Raw genomic sequence first — 17749 nt, forward strand, 5'->3', positions numbered from 1 at the left:
GAGATGATCATGACATGAGCGGGCTAAGACTTCGTGTCAAAGGAAGACTACGTAGAAGTGCATGGTACAATGTGAGATATGCATTGAGTGGCTGTTGAAGCTAAGCTCTAGACTATGAAATCTAATACTTTGTTTCCGACTGGGTGCCTTACTGATCGGATCCAGAGCCGGAGGATTCTGTATGTGCTTCTTGATTACTACTGGTTTGGTCATCCTATCTAGCAGGGGCCTTGCCATATGTTTTTGCTGCTCTCAATGCCTGCACCACCTCAGTGTGACCTCCCGCCATTGCTGCTTTAAGGGCTGTTTGACCAGAAGCTTTAGCTGGAAGTGCGTCAACATCTGCTTTTGCTGCTAGCAGTGTCTTCACCACTTCAATATGACCTCCTCCTGCTGCCGCTTGAAGAGCTGTTTGGCCTTTATAGTTAGTAGGAGGTGCGTTGACGTCTGCTTTTCCTGCTAGTAGTGCCTTCACCACTTCAAGGTGGCCTCCTCCTGCCGCTGCTTGAAGAGATGTTCGACCAGAACGTCTAGCTGGAAGCGCGTTGACATCTGCATTTGCTGCTAGTAGTGCCTGCACCACTTTAAGATGACCTCCTCCTGCTGCTGCCTGGAGGGCTGTTCGGTTATTAAACCCCGCAGGTGCGTTGACATCTGCTTCTGCGGCTAGAAGTGTCTGCACCACTTTGATGTGACCGCCTCCTGCTGCCGCTTGAAGAGCTGTTTGGCCACCATTTTCAGCAGCGGATGCGTTGACATCTGCTTTTGCTGCTAACAGTGTCTTCATCACCTCGAGGTGGCCTCCCCCTGCTGCGGCTTGAAGAGCTGTTTGGCCATTATGTTTAGCTGGAGATGCATTGACGTAAGCGTGTGCTGCTAGAAGCACCCGTACCACTTCAAGGCGACCTTCTCCTGCTGCGGCTTGAAGAGCTGTTTGGCCATTATGTTCAGCAGGAGATGCGTTCACGTCTGCCTTTTTTGCTAGCAATGCTTGTACAACTTCAAGATGACCTCTTCCTGATGCTGCTTGCAGGGGTGTTCTGCCATTTACTTGAGCATCGATGTCAGCCCCTGCTTGGAGCAACACTGCTATTGAACGAATGCATCCATCTAGCACAGCATATGACAACCCATGATTCAAGGTGATGCTGGTATTGCTAAGGCGGACTAGAACTTCAGTGTATCGATAACGATTGCGAATGTCGGCGCTGCGAAGAATTTTATCTTTCATCTTTTCGGACAAGACGTGAGACTGATGTCTTGAGTAGTATGAAAGTAATGCGTAATGTCCATGGAAAAACAACCATTGTATAGCCTCCGGTATATCGTTCCTCTTGTTCTGGGTCTCCCCCTCCGACTCCCAAGGTCTGCATTCAGGAACATCATCTCCTTCTATGCACCGGCAAAACAATCGCCACATACTACTATTCGTATCCGGAGTGAAATTAGTCAGATGATTGAGCCAGTAAGCCCTGGCGTAATTGAGAAACTGGAACCCTGGCTCCAGCTGGGAGGAATTTTTATCTCCAATTATTTCTTGCGCCGTCCTCTCCACTTCTCGGGTGCTGAAGTGCTGCAGTTTTCCACTATGGGAAAGAAGCCTCCGGGCCATCTGACTGGTAACTCTGCTGGAAGAGTAGGTGGGCAGAATGCTAGTACCGATCTGAATTGGCTTGATAGGAGTACTGGAGCCATTCTTAACTTTCGTTAACTGACGCTTGAAGTTCGTGAAATCCAGATATGTCATGGAAAGAAACCCAAAATGCCGGTCGATGCTCGCCATATCGAATTGCGCTATGTGTTGACCATTCGTTATAAAAAGACGTTCTTTCACACTACGATGAACATAGTGTATGGTGTCTTCCTCTTCATCGGCGAATGTTAATCCGCAACAACCATTGATAATCCTATCCATGTTGTTAGGGACCTTTCGGTGGTCAAAAGACCTCTGCTCGAGGGAAAGGCTAAGGGCTTCTCGATATTCCGTAACTGTTAATGGCCGCTTCACTACGCCGCAATATTGTAGGATTTTCATTGCCTGCCCGGCCGCCTTTCCCTCTTGGACACGACGGAGCTTTCGATCATAGAGCTCAGCCAAGCCGTGTGGAAGATGTTTCAGTGCTTCTAGGATGTCGTGGTCACAATTCTGTGCGCAAATCTCTTCAATGCAAAGACCAGCCCAAAGGAACCTATATTTTTACAATCTGTCAGCGATACAATAAAAAATATGTAGTCATATAGCCTTATCACGAGATATGTCTTCGATCAGACGGCGTGACCAAGTACTTACATTCCATCGGCTTTTTCCCTTAGGGTAGCGTGTATCTCTGTGATGATTGCTGAATCCCCAAGAGTCAAAAGCTCTTCTTCCAGACACTGGTCCAAAATCTTGGTGATGAAGCGATCCATGTCCGACCTGACCTTTTTCTCATTCACCATAATCCGATACTGCAGTGTGGTTGACTTGAACCGTTTTTCAAGACCAGGTCGACCCGCGCAGAGAACTTTGAAACCAGTATTATTGTTACAGAGCTCAACAATAGCCTTTGCCGCAGCTTGAACCTGACTGCCATCGCATTCGTCCAGTCCGTCCAGGATAATATAGTATTTCTTACTTTCACCGTCCTCCAGATGAGATAACAAGAACTGAGCGACCTCAGGCGTGCTAAGATCCCGGGTGGTCTCCTGTAAGGAGAGTAAAGTTCCATATTTGCTTTGCTCAATCTGCGTATCGAGGATTTGACGAGCAATACTTCCAAGAATGTTCCTCGCAGATAAGGATGCTTCATTGTCGACGCGGCAGAAGTAGTAGGATACGATCTCATTGCTCTTGCGGGCCGCATGTAACTGCAATTGAGCCACCACATAAGACATAAGCACTGTCTTGCCCATGCCTATGGTGCCTAAACACCAGAGTATCGCGGTTTGCGGATCATCTTTCCACATATCAAAGACCGTCTCTTTCTGAATCCACTCAGCGGTGGTTGGAACCCGTTGCTTCATGGTCTGCCTCCAAGGACAGACATGGTTGATAGGAGAAAGGTTGTTTCGGATGCTTGTCTTCAATTTTGCTATTTCTCTTTTTTTCATATCCATCCGCGACTGGTTTGCATCGGCTTGTTGTTTCAGTGATGTTCTGTAGAAATCTAGGGCCAAAGGTCGGAATGTTGAATTCTCTCGGCTCTCATATTCTAGCAGCTTCTTCGCTTCCTGGTCTGCTTGTTTTGATGCGAGCGATACCTCTAGGTTTATCTTATCTGTAGCTCCTTCTAGCAGATCTAGGAATGGCTTAAACTCAGATTCAAAGGGGCTTATCATCGACGAAACGGTTTGCTGAAAGGCGGTTCGACGGGAGACTTCGATGATCTTAACACTCAGATTAATGATGATGGCGTAGAAATCACAAAGGGCATATTGGAGGCCAATACAGCTGGGATAGAGTAGGCCAAATTGTTGATATGTTGGAGAAGATTTGCCGATGCGCATGATCATGCTTGTGACTTTGTCAAAGTAAGAGGCCACATTATTTGCTAACAATATAGCAGTCTTTATGCCTCCCCAGACAAGAGCAGCGATTGTCGGGTTAGAGCTAACAAATGAGTCCACAACACCGGTGAACTGTTGCGTAGCCTCTAAGAAGGTACATAGCCGTGGAGCCACACATCGCCTCGTCGTGCTACTATTTCTAGCATCGATTTCTGCGACAAACTCTATGACACTCGCAATATCTGGTCTTGCGGTGCTTTTTTCAAATTCTCGCTTTTGTTCCTTTGTCAAGGTATTCTGAAAATTCTCCAATGCTGTACTGAGGGATTGTGTGGGGTCTGCCCCCTGCGCTCCTACTCTCGAGGCGAGTTGAAAGGCCATTGGGGAGAATATTTCTGATACACAAGGTAATTAGAGTTTTGCAAAGTATTTAAGTATTGTACAGAGTCTCAGTGAAATGGGCGGGGTTAAGGTACTTTTGACAAAGGCTGCTAATAGTACGGAGTACGGAGTAGTTATGGGCCAATTAGGGTTCGATCAATGAACACATCACGTGTCTAGCGCACTTATTCTATACGAGAATTGGCCTTTCCGGTGGTCTTCTCAGATATTCTGTTTAGATGTCTTTGTATTTTCTCCCCCTTCTAGTTTTATAGGTAGGTAGACGGCAGAGAAAAAGCGTGTGAAAACGACTTTTGTATGTATAACCTTTGACTGATCCTGAAGTTATCCTCAATCTAGAAATATCACTTAGAGTGCACGCTAGAGAATTTATAATCTATGCTCAATGTATGATACTAAACAGCCTCTAAGCTTAATGCGAGTATAATCTTCCCTTTAACCCAAGAATAATCATTCTTCCTCTTCCGGCGCATCATCCACACCACGCAGCCAAGCAGCTCTAGCATCAACAGCTGCCTTCCGCACATCACGCTTGGGATCATCAAGGACAGCCCGCAAAGACCTCAGAACCTGATTCTTGACAGGCAATAGAGGCGAGATACCCGGCGGCGCACGCGCGTTAGCTGCAGCACCGGGCACCTGGTGCGTAGCGAGGAGATTGAGACATTTCAAAGCATCCGCGCGGAGACGGGGGCTATTGACCGCGCCAGGGCCGACATTCGTAGCTGTTGTTTTGAGGAGTCTGGTGACAAGACTCTGGACGTGACCACATTGGTCGATGACGACGACACCGTTATCACGGATAATGACGGCGAGGGTATCGAGGGTTGCTGTGCGGACTGCCACGGAGTCGGCCGTCTGGAGGTCGAGGGATTGCAGGAGGAGGGGCAGCAGGGTGGGGAGTTCTGGCATGACCAAGGCCGTGGGGATTGTGGAGAGGATACCCGCGAGGGCGGTTAGATGGGCTGGTTTTATGTGGTCGGGCGCTTTGGGGGCGGCGGCGGAGTCTTCTGTGCCAGCGATGTTCACTTCGCGGATGCGAGATGAAATCAGGGGGATGACTGTTGTGAAAAGGCGCTGTCTGCAGAGGAGGCGAATGTTGGCGCCGTTGGTTGCAGAGAGGATGTCGTCTTCGCCGAGGATTATGGAGAAGCATTGTGCTGCTGTCGCGCTGGTTTGCTGGTCTGGGGATGAGAGGAGGGCGAGGAGGGAGGTTATGATGTGAGTGGTTGTGGGGGCTATGCGAAGGATCAAGGCTTTGGATAGCCAGAAGATGGTGCGAATGGTTGCAGGGTTGAGGCTCTGTGATTCTGTGTCCTGACCTTGGAGGAGTGAATCGAAGAGTTTCTCGGCGATTGTCACATCCTGCTTCGATAAGAACTTGTTGACGAGCAAGGCCAAGTGACGCAGATAAGCTTGGTGTGTTGCTGGTTCGGTGCTTGAGATTGAACGATGGACCAGATCCAACAGCAAAGCCGACATGTCTGGGTTGGTATGCGGGATTTTGCTGCTGCAGTCCTTGGATAATCCCGCGAGCAGGTATGTCGAGATAATGATCGTACGTTCTTGATCCGCATTTGTAGTCTGGGTGAACGGAATTGGGACGAACTCGTCAGAAAAAAGGCTGTAGACATTTTCGGCAACTTGTTCCTGCTTTTGAATGGAAACAGACCGCACAAGGAGATTGCAAAGTCGACCCAAAGTGTCAAGCACGGTAGGATCCTTGAGAATCCGGTTGTTTGCCTTGCCAGAGGCCGCTGCTGCGACTTCACGACAAAGTCCAATCACAACTCTGTCAAAGTACAAATCCACACTCTGGTCTTGTTCCATGTTTCTCTGTTGCATAACATAAAGCAAAGTGACGAGGATCGCGCGTGGGTAAGCAACTGACCCGGGTTGCTCCTTTTGCAATAGAATAGACAGCTTGCTAAACAAACGACGGAAAAGTGTCTCGAAAATGTCCCTCTCGACGCTGATCTGAGCAAGGGTCTCGAGCGTCGGCAGATACAGGGCATCCGAACCGTCATCTTCCTCTGGCAGAGTTGCCACAAACGCAGGGAAAGTGATATCCACAATCAGGCGGGGCTTGTGCTTGGAAATCTCAGCAAGAGCAGCGATTGCTTCTTTCTTGAGATCATTCCGGCCCACAGATTCCTCCTTGAGAAGAATTTCGTCAAGGTATTGCACGAAAAGCCCAATCTCATTCTCCTGGAAGAAATTACGCAAAGTCGACAGACGCAAGAAGCCCTTCAAGGCAGTCACGCGGAAGGAAACCTCTTCCTTGGCCGCACCCATCAATGCCTGGCCAAAGAGGTCCGAGAATTGGTCTTTGAATTCGAGTAGTGGGTTTTCGATAGCGGCCTCACCACCTCGGGTGGTCCACTGTCCAAATACTGTTGTAGCAGCTTCGAACAAGACATTCAGAGTTTCGAGAAGTGCCCTTTGTTTGATAATTCCGTCCGCTTCTTGGTAAAGTGTGAAAATCGGGGCTACAACAGTTTGTACAACAAGAATAAAGGAAACGGGCGAAGCAGCAGCCACACAGCTGAGAATCGACTGGGCCGGCTTGGCCTGCTTGTTTTGAGGTTCCTGAAGTTGCTCATTGCACTCCTTAGTGATTGGCTGAAGGAACTTTGCAAGAGGCAATTCTTGTGACACTTCAGTAACTCCTTCAGATAGCCGTTGGGCGATTGCCTGTAGAGCCTCCAGGGAGCTTTCAGATAAAAACTCCTCTTGGGCATTGAGAATCTCAAACTTGAGGACTTCCCATATGGTAATAGAATACTTGGACACTGTGTCTGGGTCGTATGAATGGATACACGCGATCAATGTGCTAAGTGCATCTTTCTATATATCTGTTAGATGACTTCAAGATCACAGGGCGTTGAGCAGTCTTACCTTTACATTTGGAGAAGTAGAGTCAAGCTTGTCCAATAAGGCGGGGAAAGCGTGGGGTGCAAAATGCCTTGTCGAAGAGATACATTCTTGAAGACGGCCCTTCAGATCCTGTGCGGTGATTCCATAGGGGTCGTTGGGCGGGGGTCGGAATGTAATTGGGAAATAGTTATATACCGAGTCGAATAGAGTCTGCCTAATGTTAGCGTAATCCACGACCTTCGAAAAATTATACATACTTCAACGTGGTTCGAGATGTCCCATTCCACCATAATCACTTTCAAGATCGAGAAAACAATCATCAGATTTCTCGGGTCTTTCTCTCCCGTCATGATATCAACAACACCCAGAAGCGAGATCTCTCCCATGTCACGCATGGCTCCGCGGTGGTTCGACATCAAATCATTGAGCAATTGATAGACGTGGAAGCGTTGTGTTTGAGACCGAGATTGGAGATCTTGGAAGTTGGAAAATAGTCTATATCAATAAATCAGCACTGGGTCATCATTGAGTTAAGCTTTATCCCCGGCGAACACAGGGATGTCGCATGCAACCAAAAGTATGGCACGTACGCTTGTGCTACTTGGGTAGCCAAAAACTTGTTAAACCGGTCCAGACCCTGCAGGACCTGCAACCCATCAACAGCACCTCCATCCTCAATTCTATCACAGAAGAATGTAGTCAGGACTTGGATCTGTTGTCTCGAGAGATATTTCGGTGAGAGGGCTTGGATAATGGCCGTAAGGTATGAAATCGCTTTTCCACGTAAGATCGGATCTTCGTCGTTAATGTATTCGCCAAGAGATTGGACGGTATCAATTAGAGTCGCCTTTTTAGTCTCAAGATCTATAACCACCTCCGTTAGTAACGCAACGGTTTGAAGTGGTCTCGAGTGCGGGGCCAATTGGCATACCTTGCGCGATTCCCTCAGCAATGCGCTTGGCTGCTTCTTTGTCGTGGTCCACGACCAGCATAAAGCTCTGCAGAGCCGACATGATACCAATCGATTAATTAGGACAGCCAGACGTGTAGATTGCGGGGGCAAGATCGAGCTCGCATCGGCCAATTTCTTGTGGCCGGATGCCCTTATCGATAAGGGTCAGGTGATTCTGTTATCTCTCTGTATCACGTGCCAAGGCATGTTGCGTCATGGCTGTACGAGACCTGCTTCTCTGTCCGGCGTCATTGGCAGCAAGATGGCTCCAACCCGCAGCATGGGATCGAACCGACTAACAACATCCATTCTATTTACATTTATTCTCGCTAGCTCAGCATCTGCACTTTGGGGCTTATCATCTCCCTTCCCTTCACGTCAACAGCCACTAGCTCTCGAGCACAAAGAACATCAATCAATAATGGATAAGATTCTACCTGGTATTGTCCAGCCACAAAAGACGGCTCCGGACGAGGATGTGAACTCAAAAGACAGCGGTAGCCCTATCATCTCAGATGTCCTGCCCAAAACCAAGGGCATCAATATCTTTGCACGTTTAACCCGTGACTTTGAGCCAATCGCCAATCGCCTTAACAATGCATCCAAGAACATTACAGTTCTAGCACCACGCAACAGTGCAATCCAGGCTCTTCCGCGGAAGCCTTGGGAGAATCCAGAGGACTACAAGAAGTTCGGAGAGGTAAATGCATATGAGGGCCAGGATGGTCAAGACCGGGCAAAGCGAAATCTACAGCGATTTGTGGAGGCCCATCTCATACCTGCCAGTCCCTGGAGGGTTGGGGAAGAGGTCGAGACACTTGCAGGGGAGAAGCTGAAATGGACAAAGGAGGGTGATAAGATCTTTGTAGGTTTTGACGTCTGCGGGTCGTTGGTATGGTAACTAACTGTCTATAGATCCAACCTGGCAATATTGAAGTTGATTCAGTTGCGGAAAAGGTCCATAATGGGGAAGTCTGGATTTTGAATGAGGTTATTAATTACCGTCAGGAGTGATTGTATATGAGTTATGAAATACGAGTTACGGAAATTGTGCAATATGCGTCATTCAGGAACATTCGAGTAAATTATGTAGATCCACAAGATTGCGGCTTATTTAAAAACATGGCACATTCTATTCTTTATGCTGTCCAAAGCCAGCGATGACCTCAAGACAGGTATATACACCAACACTAGACATCACATGCACCGGCAAAGGAAGATTAGATCCCTGCAGGAGCAAAGTTTTGCAAGATTCTCTCTTCCACTCCATCGAGAATGCAGAAGTGCTCCATCACTTCCAAGTTCTCTGCTTCGTTCAGATACAGCTTATCGGGGTCTTGGCCGGGCTGGAGCGGGTTGACCATAGCGGCAGGGTTAGCCATACCCATCTGTTGGGCCATCTGGTTGGCAGCTATAGACTATTAGTCACAGTTCTTATTGGTAAGGATCAGATAGATGCATACAGTTATCACTGCCGAGGATGAATCCAAAAACGGACTGAAGGCCCATCAAGTTGAGGAAGTACCACGAAAGACTGGAGACCCATTGCACATCAAGGTCGCGAGTCATGACACCAGACTGCAGCATCGACTTGAACCGAATGGTAAGCGGGAAGGGCAATTTCACTGCGGAATTTGTAAGCTCGTTGTTCATGTCCATTTATACCAAAGTGCAACATACAGATGACAAAGCCAGAGAAGAAGGCATTGATCCAGCTCATGATCAAGGTTTGCGGGATCATCATCATCATATTTCCCTTAAGCATTCCCATCATAGCTTCCATACCGGCAGGGTCGGTCATGGGGTTGGCGGGCGGTTGGCCACGATTGTTGGGGTCCTTCAGAAATGCGCCGCTGCGGAATCCAGTAACCATGTAGTTCTTGCGAATCTCGAAAGACTCGCGGTCGAGCACAGAGCAGGCATTGTTGCGGAGATTCACACCGCGGAGAAGAGCAAGGCGCTCGCGAGACTCGGCAAGAGTAGATGGCGATTTGGGGGCCGAGTTCATCAGGACCGTGGCGTAATGGCGAAGGATTCCGGTCAGGATCTATTCAAGAAGAGGGGTTAGTTTCAGTCTCGGAGGCATCGCAAATATTCAGGCTCCAAGCGCCGGGTTTAGATCATACCATAACAATTGAAATGGGAAAGAGAATCCAATAGCTATAAGCAAATGGTCAGTCCAACTTCCACTCGATCAAATCATGTTCTCTCACAATAGTGCCGGATCCCTAAGGATGGTCTGCTCATCCCCCTGAATTGCCATATTGAGGCAGAATAAGAATCAAAGAAGTGACTCCTTTGAACCAAACAATAAATCAGTGGTGGCTGCAGGTGGGGGATGGGAAGTTGAAGGGGCCGTGAAGGAGAGGTTGCCAGGCGGAGAGGGATGTCATTGGCCCGCGTTAGCTCCAGCTTTCTTCAAAGGGCCACGCCGCATCTTTGTCCTGCGATAAACAACAGTCTTGTCTTGACCACTGAATGCTAAACCACACTCGATTTTTTGGTTTTTAGAAAGATCTCTATTCATATCTATTCTCAAATCTGCCATGGCTTCCAATAAGGTGCCGGTCTACTCGACCAATGGTCCGTAATCCTGATCTACTCTATACAGCAACAACACTAACAGTGAGCAACAGATCTCAAGTCTACCAGCGACGATGCTCTCCTTCCTTACCTCACAAACCTTCCCGCGCCATATGCTTTCACACCGGACTACTCGAAGTCAAACATTCGCTTCCTGCTTGGATATAGCGCTGTCGCAATTGCAGGGTTTACTTTCTACGCAGACCGCACGCTTGGCTGGGAAGCAACTACCTCGCCCTGGATCATCGCAGCAGTGGGAACATACTTTGTCTTGAATAGCATTCTGACATACTGGATTTGGGCTGTCGAGGCTGGCGAGGTATACGCCGGAAAGAGAAAGACTGGGGAGACGGTATGTTTATCGATCTTGGGCTCTTTGAGGTGTCTTTTTTTTGGCAGATTACTAACAGAATTATTCATAGATATCTGTCTCGTCATCAGCCAAAAAGTTCTCCAAGCTTTACAGGCTGCATGTCACTTATAAATCTGCCTCAGGCAAGGTCCTCCAGGACAAGTGGTGCGAGGCGCCCTTCACAACTTGGTTCTCAGCAGATGGTGTATTCCACCCTGAGCCTTTCCGTCGCTGGGTAGCCAGCGAGATTGATGTTTTGAGGTTGGCGGCGAAGCAGATTGAAAAGAAGTCTGGCTAAAATGGAAGGTTACGTATCAATTACGAACAGAGGTTATGTTTTCGGGGCTATTACAAGGCACAAAGCTACATGGTTCATTCTTTAAAAGAGATAAAGAAGAGTGCATTGGAATAACATGTTCAAACGAGCAAGGAGAGATCGGTTTTCAATGTTTTGCTTTTCATTGGACATAGTAAAACAGACGCATCCCAACAGTATACGTGCCTTTTTTAAGTATTAACCGGCAGTGAAAGCAATCCTGTATGGGACACCTCCAACCCACTCGATGTATGAGTAGACTTACTCTAAGGTGCGCGTCTGAGCTTGATCTGTTAGAATATGATGTCCTTTCTAGGGCTATTGAATTCACGTGGATCTCTACTTTCCTGGAAGGAGCCCTGTTCAACTGCGCTTTCCAAACTTGAGGTTTTGGGTTGACTCGGACCTTCCAATTCAGAGTCCCAGAGCTCAACACTTGAACTTGGGACAACTTTGCTTATAATATACTTCCATCACATATCACCTTACAACTCAACTACTCTTAAACTACATGGTTTTACTCTCACTCAAGTTTGAATGATCAAGATCCCTTCCCAGCTACTTCCCGCAGTCTTGAAGGCCTCCAATATGGGGTGTATAGTATCTGTTCTCTGTCGACCTCGTGGTAAGCTCTTATCCCTCAGAAACCCGTTGTATGCGTGAGTAGCTGAACTAAACAATTCGGTCATTTCACAGTTCTCCCACAGATCACAGTAATCCTTACCTGGATCTCTCCCAAAGACATCATCGCCCTTGTGGGGACCACTGAGACCCTTGAAATCAAACAACTGGACTCGACCGATACAGTCACTGCGAAGGGCGTGATCAACGCAGTAACCGCGCCGTCCGTTGCTCAGTCTGAAGATGAAGACAAGGAAGTAAGGCTTATCGCCGAGCAATTTTCACAGGGTCATGTCTACTATGTTCAAACCAAGGCACTCGACCGGCCGATTCAATATGTCAGTCATGTACGCCTCATCGTCCTCGGACCCGGGCAGGAGATCATATATTCCGGGATCCGCTCTCGGCCTATCATCAACCACAAGTATCTTGCGTCCGTGCTTCCTCCAAGACTTCTCGGGAAGGTCACAATGTCTGATGACGCCCCAATGCTAGCAACTGAGTCACTGGCATATCTACTGGCTGGGGTAGACCAGTTTGCTGATTGGGAGAGTACCAGGGGGGAGCTCGTCCGCTGGTGGCTTATGTTATTGAGGCCGTTTTGGCTTTTTATTGTGCTTATTCCGATTTTTCTCGTCTTGCTTGTCCTAACGATTGTCACTGCTTAGCAGGTCCTGACTCGTTGGCTGGCTAGCTTTGAATGTCTGATGTGTCGCTTTGAAACTACCAGGATGATACGTCTGGTTTGTCTGTACAGCGTTATATTATATAGGTCAAGGTGGACTCAGGGCTTCTTGTACGTTATCCGGTTTGACTGTTCTGAATCCCAACTGTTCTTGGGAAAATTGGTTACTACATTTATTAATATCATCCTTTGAGCCCTGCTAGAAAGCTTTCTATTAAAGTATTATGCAAGCTCAGAGTAAGTAAATAACAAGCTATGATGGTAACAAGAAACAGTCTTTGTTTATGGAAGAATAGACAAGTCAACCGAGACAATCTCTATAGAATGCGAATGGGAGATATCTAAGCACAGGAAACAAAAGAAGAAACATGGAGTTTCAGAGTATAATCGAAATGGCTAATAGCAAACAGAATATCTATAAAAGTTTTACGGAATAGCCAGCTCAGGGCATGGCCATGAAGATTGGAATGACAATCGGTGGTGAGCAACCTAAGATGAGGCCTCAAGGGTGCCAGGACGTTCTGTGGCCTCGGCGGGCTTGACATCGTCCATTCGCTTGTTCTGGATGAGTCTCTGTAATTGGTAAGTTAGATGATGTTGCAAAGAAACACTGAGCATATGAATGAAGTATAAAGATGGAACATACCAGCAGGTTCCGCAACAGGACGACAATGGTGACCTTTCCAATAGAGGGAACGAAGAGCGAGGCCTTGTCTCGGACCTCGTAGGGGAAGTTCTATATCAGCACAGTCAGCAACAACCTCTTAACCAACCCAAAAGCTTGAGAGAGAACATACCTTCTCACTAGAGAAGTTGACACAAACAGCACCCTCACGCAGAAGGCTGGTATCGAACTTGTACTTGTCACTGGGAACACCAGTAATGACCACATCACAAAGCGGCACAACATCCTTCAAGGTCTTTCCCTCGAGATCAACAACCTCGTGCGTGTTCTTCTGCAATCCCTCACCACGAGTGAACTTCTGCACACCGGTAATATCAACGGAGTAAACACAAGCACCATCATTAGCCAGCAGGGCAGCAAGCGGACGACCCACGACCTCAGAGCGGTTCACAACGCAGATCGTGTGTCCGTGGAGACGGTTGCCGTAGGGCAGGATAGTGTTGTAGATGTTGAGGTACTCGAGGATCTTGATGTTGGCCAGCGGGGTGCAGGGCAGGATAGACTTCTGGCGCTTAGCGTCGTCCAGGAAGCGGATGTTCTGGTACATGTTGAAGATGTAGCGGTGGCTCAGGCCCTCGACGTCCTTGGTCATGTCGACGATCTGCTGCAGGTACTGGTCCTGACGGGTACCGAAGATTGGGTAGTAGACGATAATGCCGTCGACGTTGTTGTCGGTGTTTGCGTTCAGGATGGCTTGTTCGATGTCGTCGCGGGACACTTCGCGCATGGTGTACTTGAAACCACTGGGAAAGGCATTGCGTTAGTTGGTTGTTTCAATTGGACTGTTGGCTATGATTTTGGGCATGTTTGGTTGTTTTTTTTTGGCCGAGGGGTATGTATGAATCATACTTGTCACCCCCACCATACAGCCCACCAAAGAAGCCATTGAAGCCATTGAAGCCGGATAGTATAAAAATAGGGTAGAGACTCACTTCTCCTCGCAGGTCTTCTGAGTCATCTGCGCGTACATCAGCGCGGCGGGGTCATTATTGGCCAGCAAGCCGACCAAGTGAGGCGGCTTCTCGAGAGTCTTGAGGCCCTCGTGGACTTCGCTGAGGAGGTGGTTGGCAACATGCTTGCTCAACATCACCTTGCAGGAGGAGGCAGGTTTATCTGTAGGGGTAGACATGACGGCAATGGGACGATAATAGCAATATAATCAGTAACAGAGAGAAAAGTTACGTTCCTCGCACGCGGGGGACTTGGCCATCTCCGGGAAAATCTTGATCGCTTATCGATAAGAGATCGGATGCCGGTTTCGGCCTCAACTGCCGGGTGGCATTTTGCGTATGATATGTCGAGGGGTATAGAATACCAAGCACAATCTGGATGGAACTAAGGCTTATAGTCATTGCCGTCAGTCGATTGGGGTGTATACAAATTTAAGTTGTTCGGTCTAGGCATATCTCCAACCCGTCATCGTCCAAACATGCGATACGTCCCATACAGTCTAGCAAAATAGAGCTACAGTTTACAATTACAGTATAAAAAATTGAACAAATGAAAATAATTGCGGTCCAACATGGAGAGCATAAGGAGACCAGACGGAATTAGAACGGTCGTCCACCCATCTCGCGCCCCCGATGCGCGGATAAAATCTAAACGTACAGGATATAATCACATTTTGGCAGACCAAAGTCATTTGAGTTCTCACTCGAACAGCACTACGGGAAATCCCTGGTCCGCCCCCCGGGATCATGCAGATAATTACATCGCTACATCCAGAGGCAGACCTAGGATCTCCTACCAAGCACCGGCACCAAGAAGAACAGAAAAACAATGGGCTCAAAATTGTACAGGCTATCTTGTCTATACACATAGAGTCAAGAAAACAAAGCCGACCACGAAGGATCATCCGAGTTATTTCTTCACTTATGCGTTGAAGGTGGAGTTGAAGGTGGAGATGACCTTCTTGAGGGTAGCCTCGGACTCCTTGGAGACCTGGCCCTCCTTCTCGATGGTGGCCTGGATCTCGGGGTGGGAGCTCTTAAGGTGAGCAAGGAGGTCGGACTCCCAGGTGAGGATCTTGTCGACGGGGATGTTATCGATGAGACCGTTAACACCAGCGAAGATCAGAGGAACCATGTCGGTAACAGCCATGGGGGAGTACTGCTTCTGCTTGAGGAGCTCGGTCAGACGCTCACCACGGGCAAGGGTCTGCTTGGTGGAGGCATCAAGATCGGAACCGAACTGGGCGAAGGCAGCGACCTCACGGTACTGAGCCAAGAACAGCTTGAGGGAACCGGCGACCTGCTTCATGGCCTTGACCTGGGCGGCGGAACCGACACGGGACACAGACAGACCGACGTTAATGGCGGGACGGATACCCTTGTAGAACAGCTCGGACTCCAAGAAGATCTGACCGTCAGTGATGGAAATGACGTTGGTGGGAATGTAAGCGGACACATCACCACCCTGGGTCTCAATGATGGGGAGGGCAGTCAAGGAACCAGCACCGTGGGTCTTGTTCATCTTGGCGGCACGCTCGAGGAGACGAGAGTGCAAGTAGAAGACATCACCGGGGTAGGCCTCACGTCCGGGGGGACGACGGAGGAGCAGAGACATCTGACGGTAGGCAACGGCCTGCTTGGACAGATCATCGTAGATGATGACGGCGTGGCGGGCGTTGTCACGGAACCACTCACCCATGGCGCAGCCAGTGAAAGGAGCAATGTACTGCAGGGGAGCGGCCTCGGAGGCGGTGGCAGCGACGATGACAGAGTACTTCATGGCATCCTGCTCCTCAAGGGTCTTGACGAGCTGAGCGACGGTGGAACGCTTCTGACCAACGGCGACGTAGATACAGTAGAGCTTCTCCTCCTCGGTGGCGTTCTTGTTGTTGTTCCAACGCTTCTGGTTGAGCATGGTGTCGAGAGCGACAGCGGTCTTACCGGTCTGACGATCACCAATGATCAACTCACGCTGACCACGGCCAATGGGCACCATGGAGTCGACACACTTCATACCAGTCTGCACTGGCTGGTTGACGGACTGACGGGGCAGAATACCGGGAGCCTTGAGCTGGGCACGGCGCTTCTCCTTGGTGTTAAGGGGACCCTTGCCATCAATGGGGTTACCGAGAGCATCGACGACACGGCCGAGCAGCTCGGGGCCGACGGGGACCTCGACCTAGATGTGGTGTTAGAGATGGTGCCAAGGGGCTGATGTATTCAGGGTCCAATATCAGAATGAACCCAGGGGTTGGGTTAAGGTGCTTACAATCTCGCCGGTACGCTTGACGGTCTCACCCTCCTTGACGAGACGATCGGAACCGAAAAGCACGACACCGACCTGGCCGGCCTCGAGGTTCATGCACATACCCTTAACGCCGGAGGCGAACCTGAAGACATGTTAGTTTTCCGCTCTAGGTAATGCCAAGACTTTGGGGGTTCACATACTCGACCAGCTCCTCAGCCTGGACGTTGGTCATGCCGTGGACACGGGCGATACCATCACTATTTAAAGCTCAATCAGTTTCTGGGTCGATATTTTGTCGAATGTTGATAGATAATGGCGGATTCGATGGGATTGTAGCCGGGGACCGAATTTTTTTCGCGCCCCCAGCCGCCCTGGGAGAATTGACGTACCCGACCGACAGAACACGACCGGTCTCAGCGAGACCAGCCTCCTCAGAGACACCACGGATGCGCTGCTCAAGGATGGAGGAGACCTCGGTAGGGCTAGCCTTGGCCTCGGAAGCGTACGAGCGAACGCCGTTGAGAGGACCGGCAGCAGCCGCGCGGACCTGTAATGGACGAAAAAACCTGTTAGAGACCGTCCCAGAGAAGGACAATGTGTCCGAGCCATCGTTGAAGTATCGTAGTCGAGGTATGATGAGGTATGAACATCGATCGAGCTCAAGATTGAGATGAAGGATGTTGAACTGGCGATGGACGAAGGCGGCTGGGATGGGATGGACTCACCGAGGCGATGCGGCCAGTGGCCGAAACAGCCGCAACGGAGCGGCTGGACGACCGCAGAGCGTTTCTGAACATTGTGAAAGGGGGTTCAGAGGATGGGAGGATGAATTCTCTGAGGGAGAGATGTAATTGGGGAGAGAGAACGGGAGAGGAGAGAGGATTGTGGACGGGAGGGAGAGCTTTGTCGTCGGGGGGAGGATTGGATTCTCAGGACTTGCGCTAAACCCTTTCGGACGCTGGGCTCTCCGAGGTGGCCCTAGTGTGAGGCCACGGTGTATCTCGTCCGCTTTTCCTTACTACAATGTTATATGTTTATTTTTTTGTCTTCTATATTTTATTTCTATAAATTCTCCAAATTTTTCAAAATATTATACAAGGCCAGAATGAGTTACTTTCGATTTGTATTGCCGACCGGAAAAGTGTGCCACGGGCCACTCTCCTTCCGTTTTTTTCTCTTCTCGGATCGGCGGAATCCCTAGTCAGGTGAATCGCTTATGTCATGGTTTTCGTCACGGCAACCGAAGGGTCCGTATATACTATGTGTATACTTTTTTGTATGCTTTGGATAAGTCCTTATTTCCCAAGTCTATATACTTGGAGCTATGATCCCATAAAGTCACTCGGCCAAAGCAGCAACTTCACTCCATGGGAAAGGGATAAGTACATCCCAAATTGGCCAAATACAATGCGGAATAACAATCGCAAAATAATTGAAAAACAAAATGACACAAGCAATCGCTCTGCTAATAACATACATATGAATATGAATCAACGCACCCATGAAATTACTGAAGCGTTCACCATCAACCAAGACAACCCGAGATCATATAGCCTCGGTCTTGGCGAGCAATATCTCCCCTTACTGCATGC

At 48.9% G+C, this 17749-nt stretch overlaps 8 protein-coding genes across 8 annotated transcripts; 3 read left to right on the plus strand and 5 right to left on the minus strand.

Annotated features, from left to right (window-relative positions):
- Positions 1-214: 214 nt before the first annotated feature.
- On the minus strand, positions 215-3867 carry N7517_003820 (ankyrin repeat domain-containing protein; the record flags this gene model as incomplete). The annotated part of the gene is made up of 2 exons (XM_056721550.1): positions 215-2189; positions 2291-3867. 2 exons carry the CDS (start codon positions 3865-3867, stop codon positions 215-217), a joined length of 3552 nt encoding a protein of 1183 aa, XP_056577800.1.
- Positions 3868-4338: 471 nt separating this feature from the next.
- N7517_003821 (MET18/MMS19 family protein) lies at positions 4339-7778 on the minus strand (the record flags this gene model as incomplete). Its single annotated transcript, XM_056721551.1, has 5 exons — positions 4339-6735; positions 6787-6975; positions 7023-7260; positions 7356-7629; positions 7697-7778. 5 exons carry the CDS (start codon positions 7776-7778, stop codon positions 4339-4341), a joined length of 3180 nt encoding a protein of 1059 aa, XP_056577801.1.
- Positions 7779-7922: 144 nt separating this feature from the next.
- Positions 7923-8731, plus strand: N7517_003822 (uncharacterized protein; the record flags this gene model as incomplete). Its single annotated transcript, XM_056721552.1, has 2 exons — positions 7923-8582; positions 8633-8731. 2 exons carry the CDS (start codon positions 7923-7925, stop codon positions 8729-8731), a joined length of 759 nt encoding a protein of 252 aa, XP_056577802.1.
- A 206-nt stretch (positions 8732-8937) lies between these two features.
- On the minus strand, positions 8938-9980 carry N7517_003823 (ER membrane complex subunit EMC3; the record flags this gene model as incomplete). Its single annotated transcript, XM_056721553.1, has 5 exons — positions 8938-9128; positions 9181-9342; positions 9398-9764; positions 9844-9877; positions 9931-9980. The coding sequence occupies 5 exons, from the start codon at positions 9978-9980 to the stop codon at positions 8938-8940; spliced, it is 804 nt and encodes a 267-aa protein (XP_056577803.1).
- A 283-nt stretch (positions 9981-10263) lies between these two features.
- N7517_003824 (signal peptidase complex subunit 2) lies at positions 10264-10950 on the plus strand (the record flags this gene model as incomplete). Its single annotated transcript, XM_056721554.1, has 3 exons — positions 10264-10300; positions 10354-10652; positions 10723-10950. 3 exons carry the CDS (start codon positions 10264-10266, stop codon positions 10948-10950), a joined length of 564 nt encoding a protein of 187 aa, XP_056577804.1.
- Positions 10951-11505: 555 nt separating this feature from the next.
- On the plus strand, positions 11506-12257 carry N7517_003825 (uncharacterized protein; the record flags this gene model as incomplete). The annotated part of the gene is made up of 2 exons (XM_056721555.1): positions 11506-11593; positions 11665-12257. The coding sequence occupies 2 exons, from the start codon at positions 11506-11508 to the stop codon at positions 12255-12257; spliced, it is 681 nt and encodes a 226-aa protein (XP_056577805.1).
- Positions 12258-12763: 506 nt separating this feature from the next.
- On the minus strand, positions 12764-14088 carry N7517_003826 (methylenetetrahydrofolate dehydrogenase (NAD(+)); the record flags this gene model as incomplete). Its single annotated transcript, XM_056721556.1, has 4 exons — positions 12764-12847; positions 12921-13010; positions 13072-13702; positions 13892-14088. 4 exons carry the CDS (start codon positions 14086-14088, stop codon positions 12764-12766), a joined length of 1002 nt encoding a protein of 333 aa, XP_056577806.1.
- Positions 14089-14831: 743 nt separating this feature from the next.
- N7517_003827 (F1F0 ATP synthase subunit alpha) lies at positions 14832-16954 on the minus strand (the record flags this gene model as incomplete). The annotated part of the gene is made up of 5 exons (XM_056721557.1): positions 14832-16088; positions 16179-16299; positions 16358-16414; positions 16547-16704; positions 16883-16954. 5 exons carry the CDS (start codon positions 16952-16954, stop codon positions 14832-14834), a joined length of 1665 nt encoding a protein of 554 aa, XP_056577807.1.
- Between the last annotated feature and the right edge of the window lie 795 nt (positions 16955-17749).

The sequence above is a fragment of the Penicillium concentricum genome, assembly GCF_028827145.1.
Source record: "Penicillium concentricum strain IBT 3081 chromosome Unknown utg000002l_segment0_segment0, whole genome shotgun sequence".
Classification (NCBI taxonomy): Eukaryota; Fungi; Ascomycota; class Eurotiomycetes; order Eurotiales; family Aspergillaceae; genus Penicillium; species Penicillium concentricum.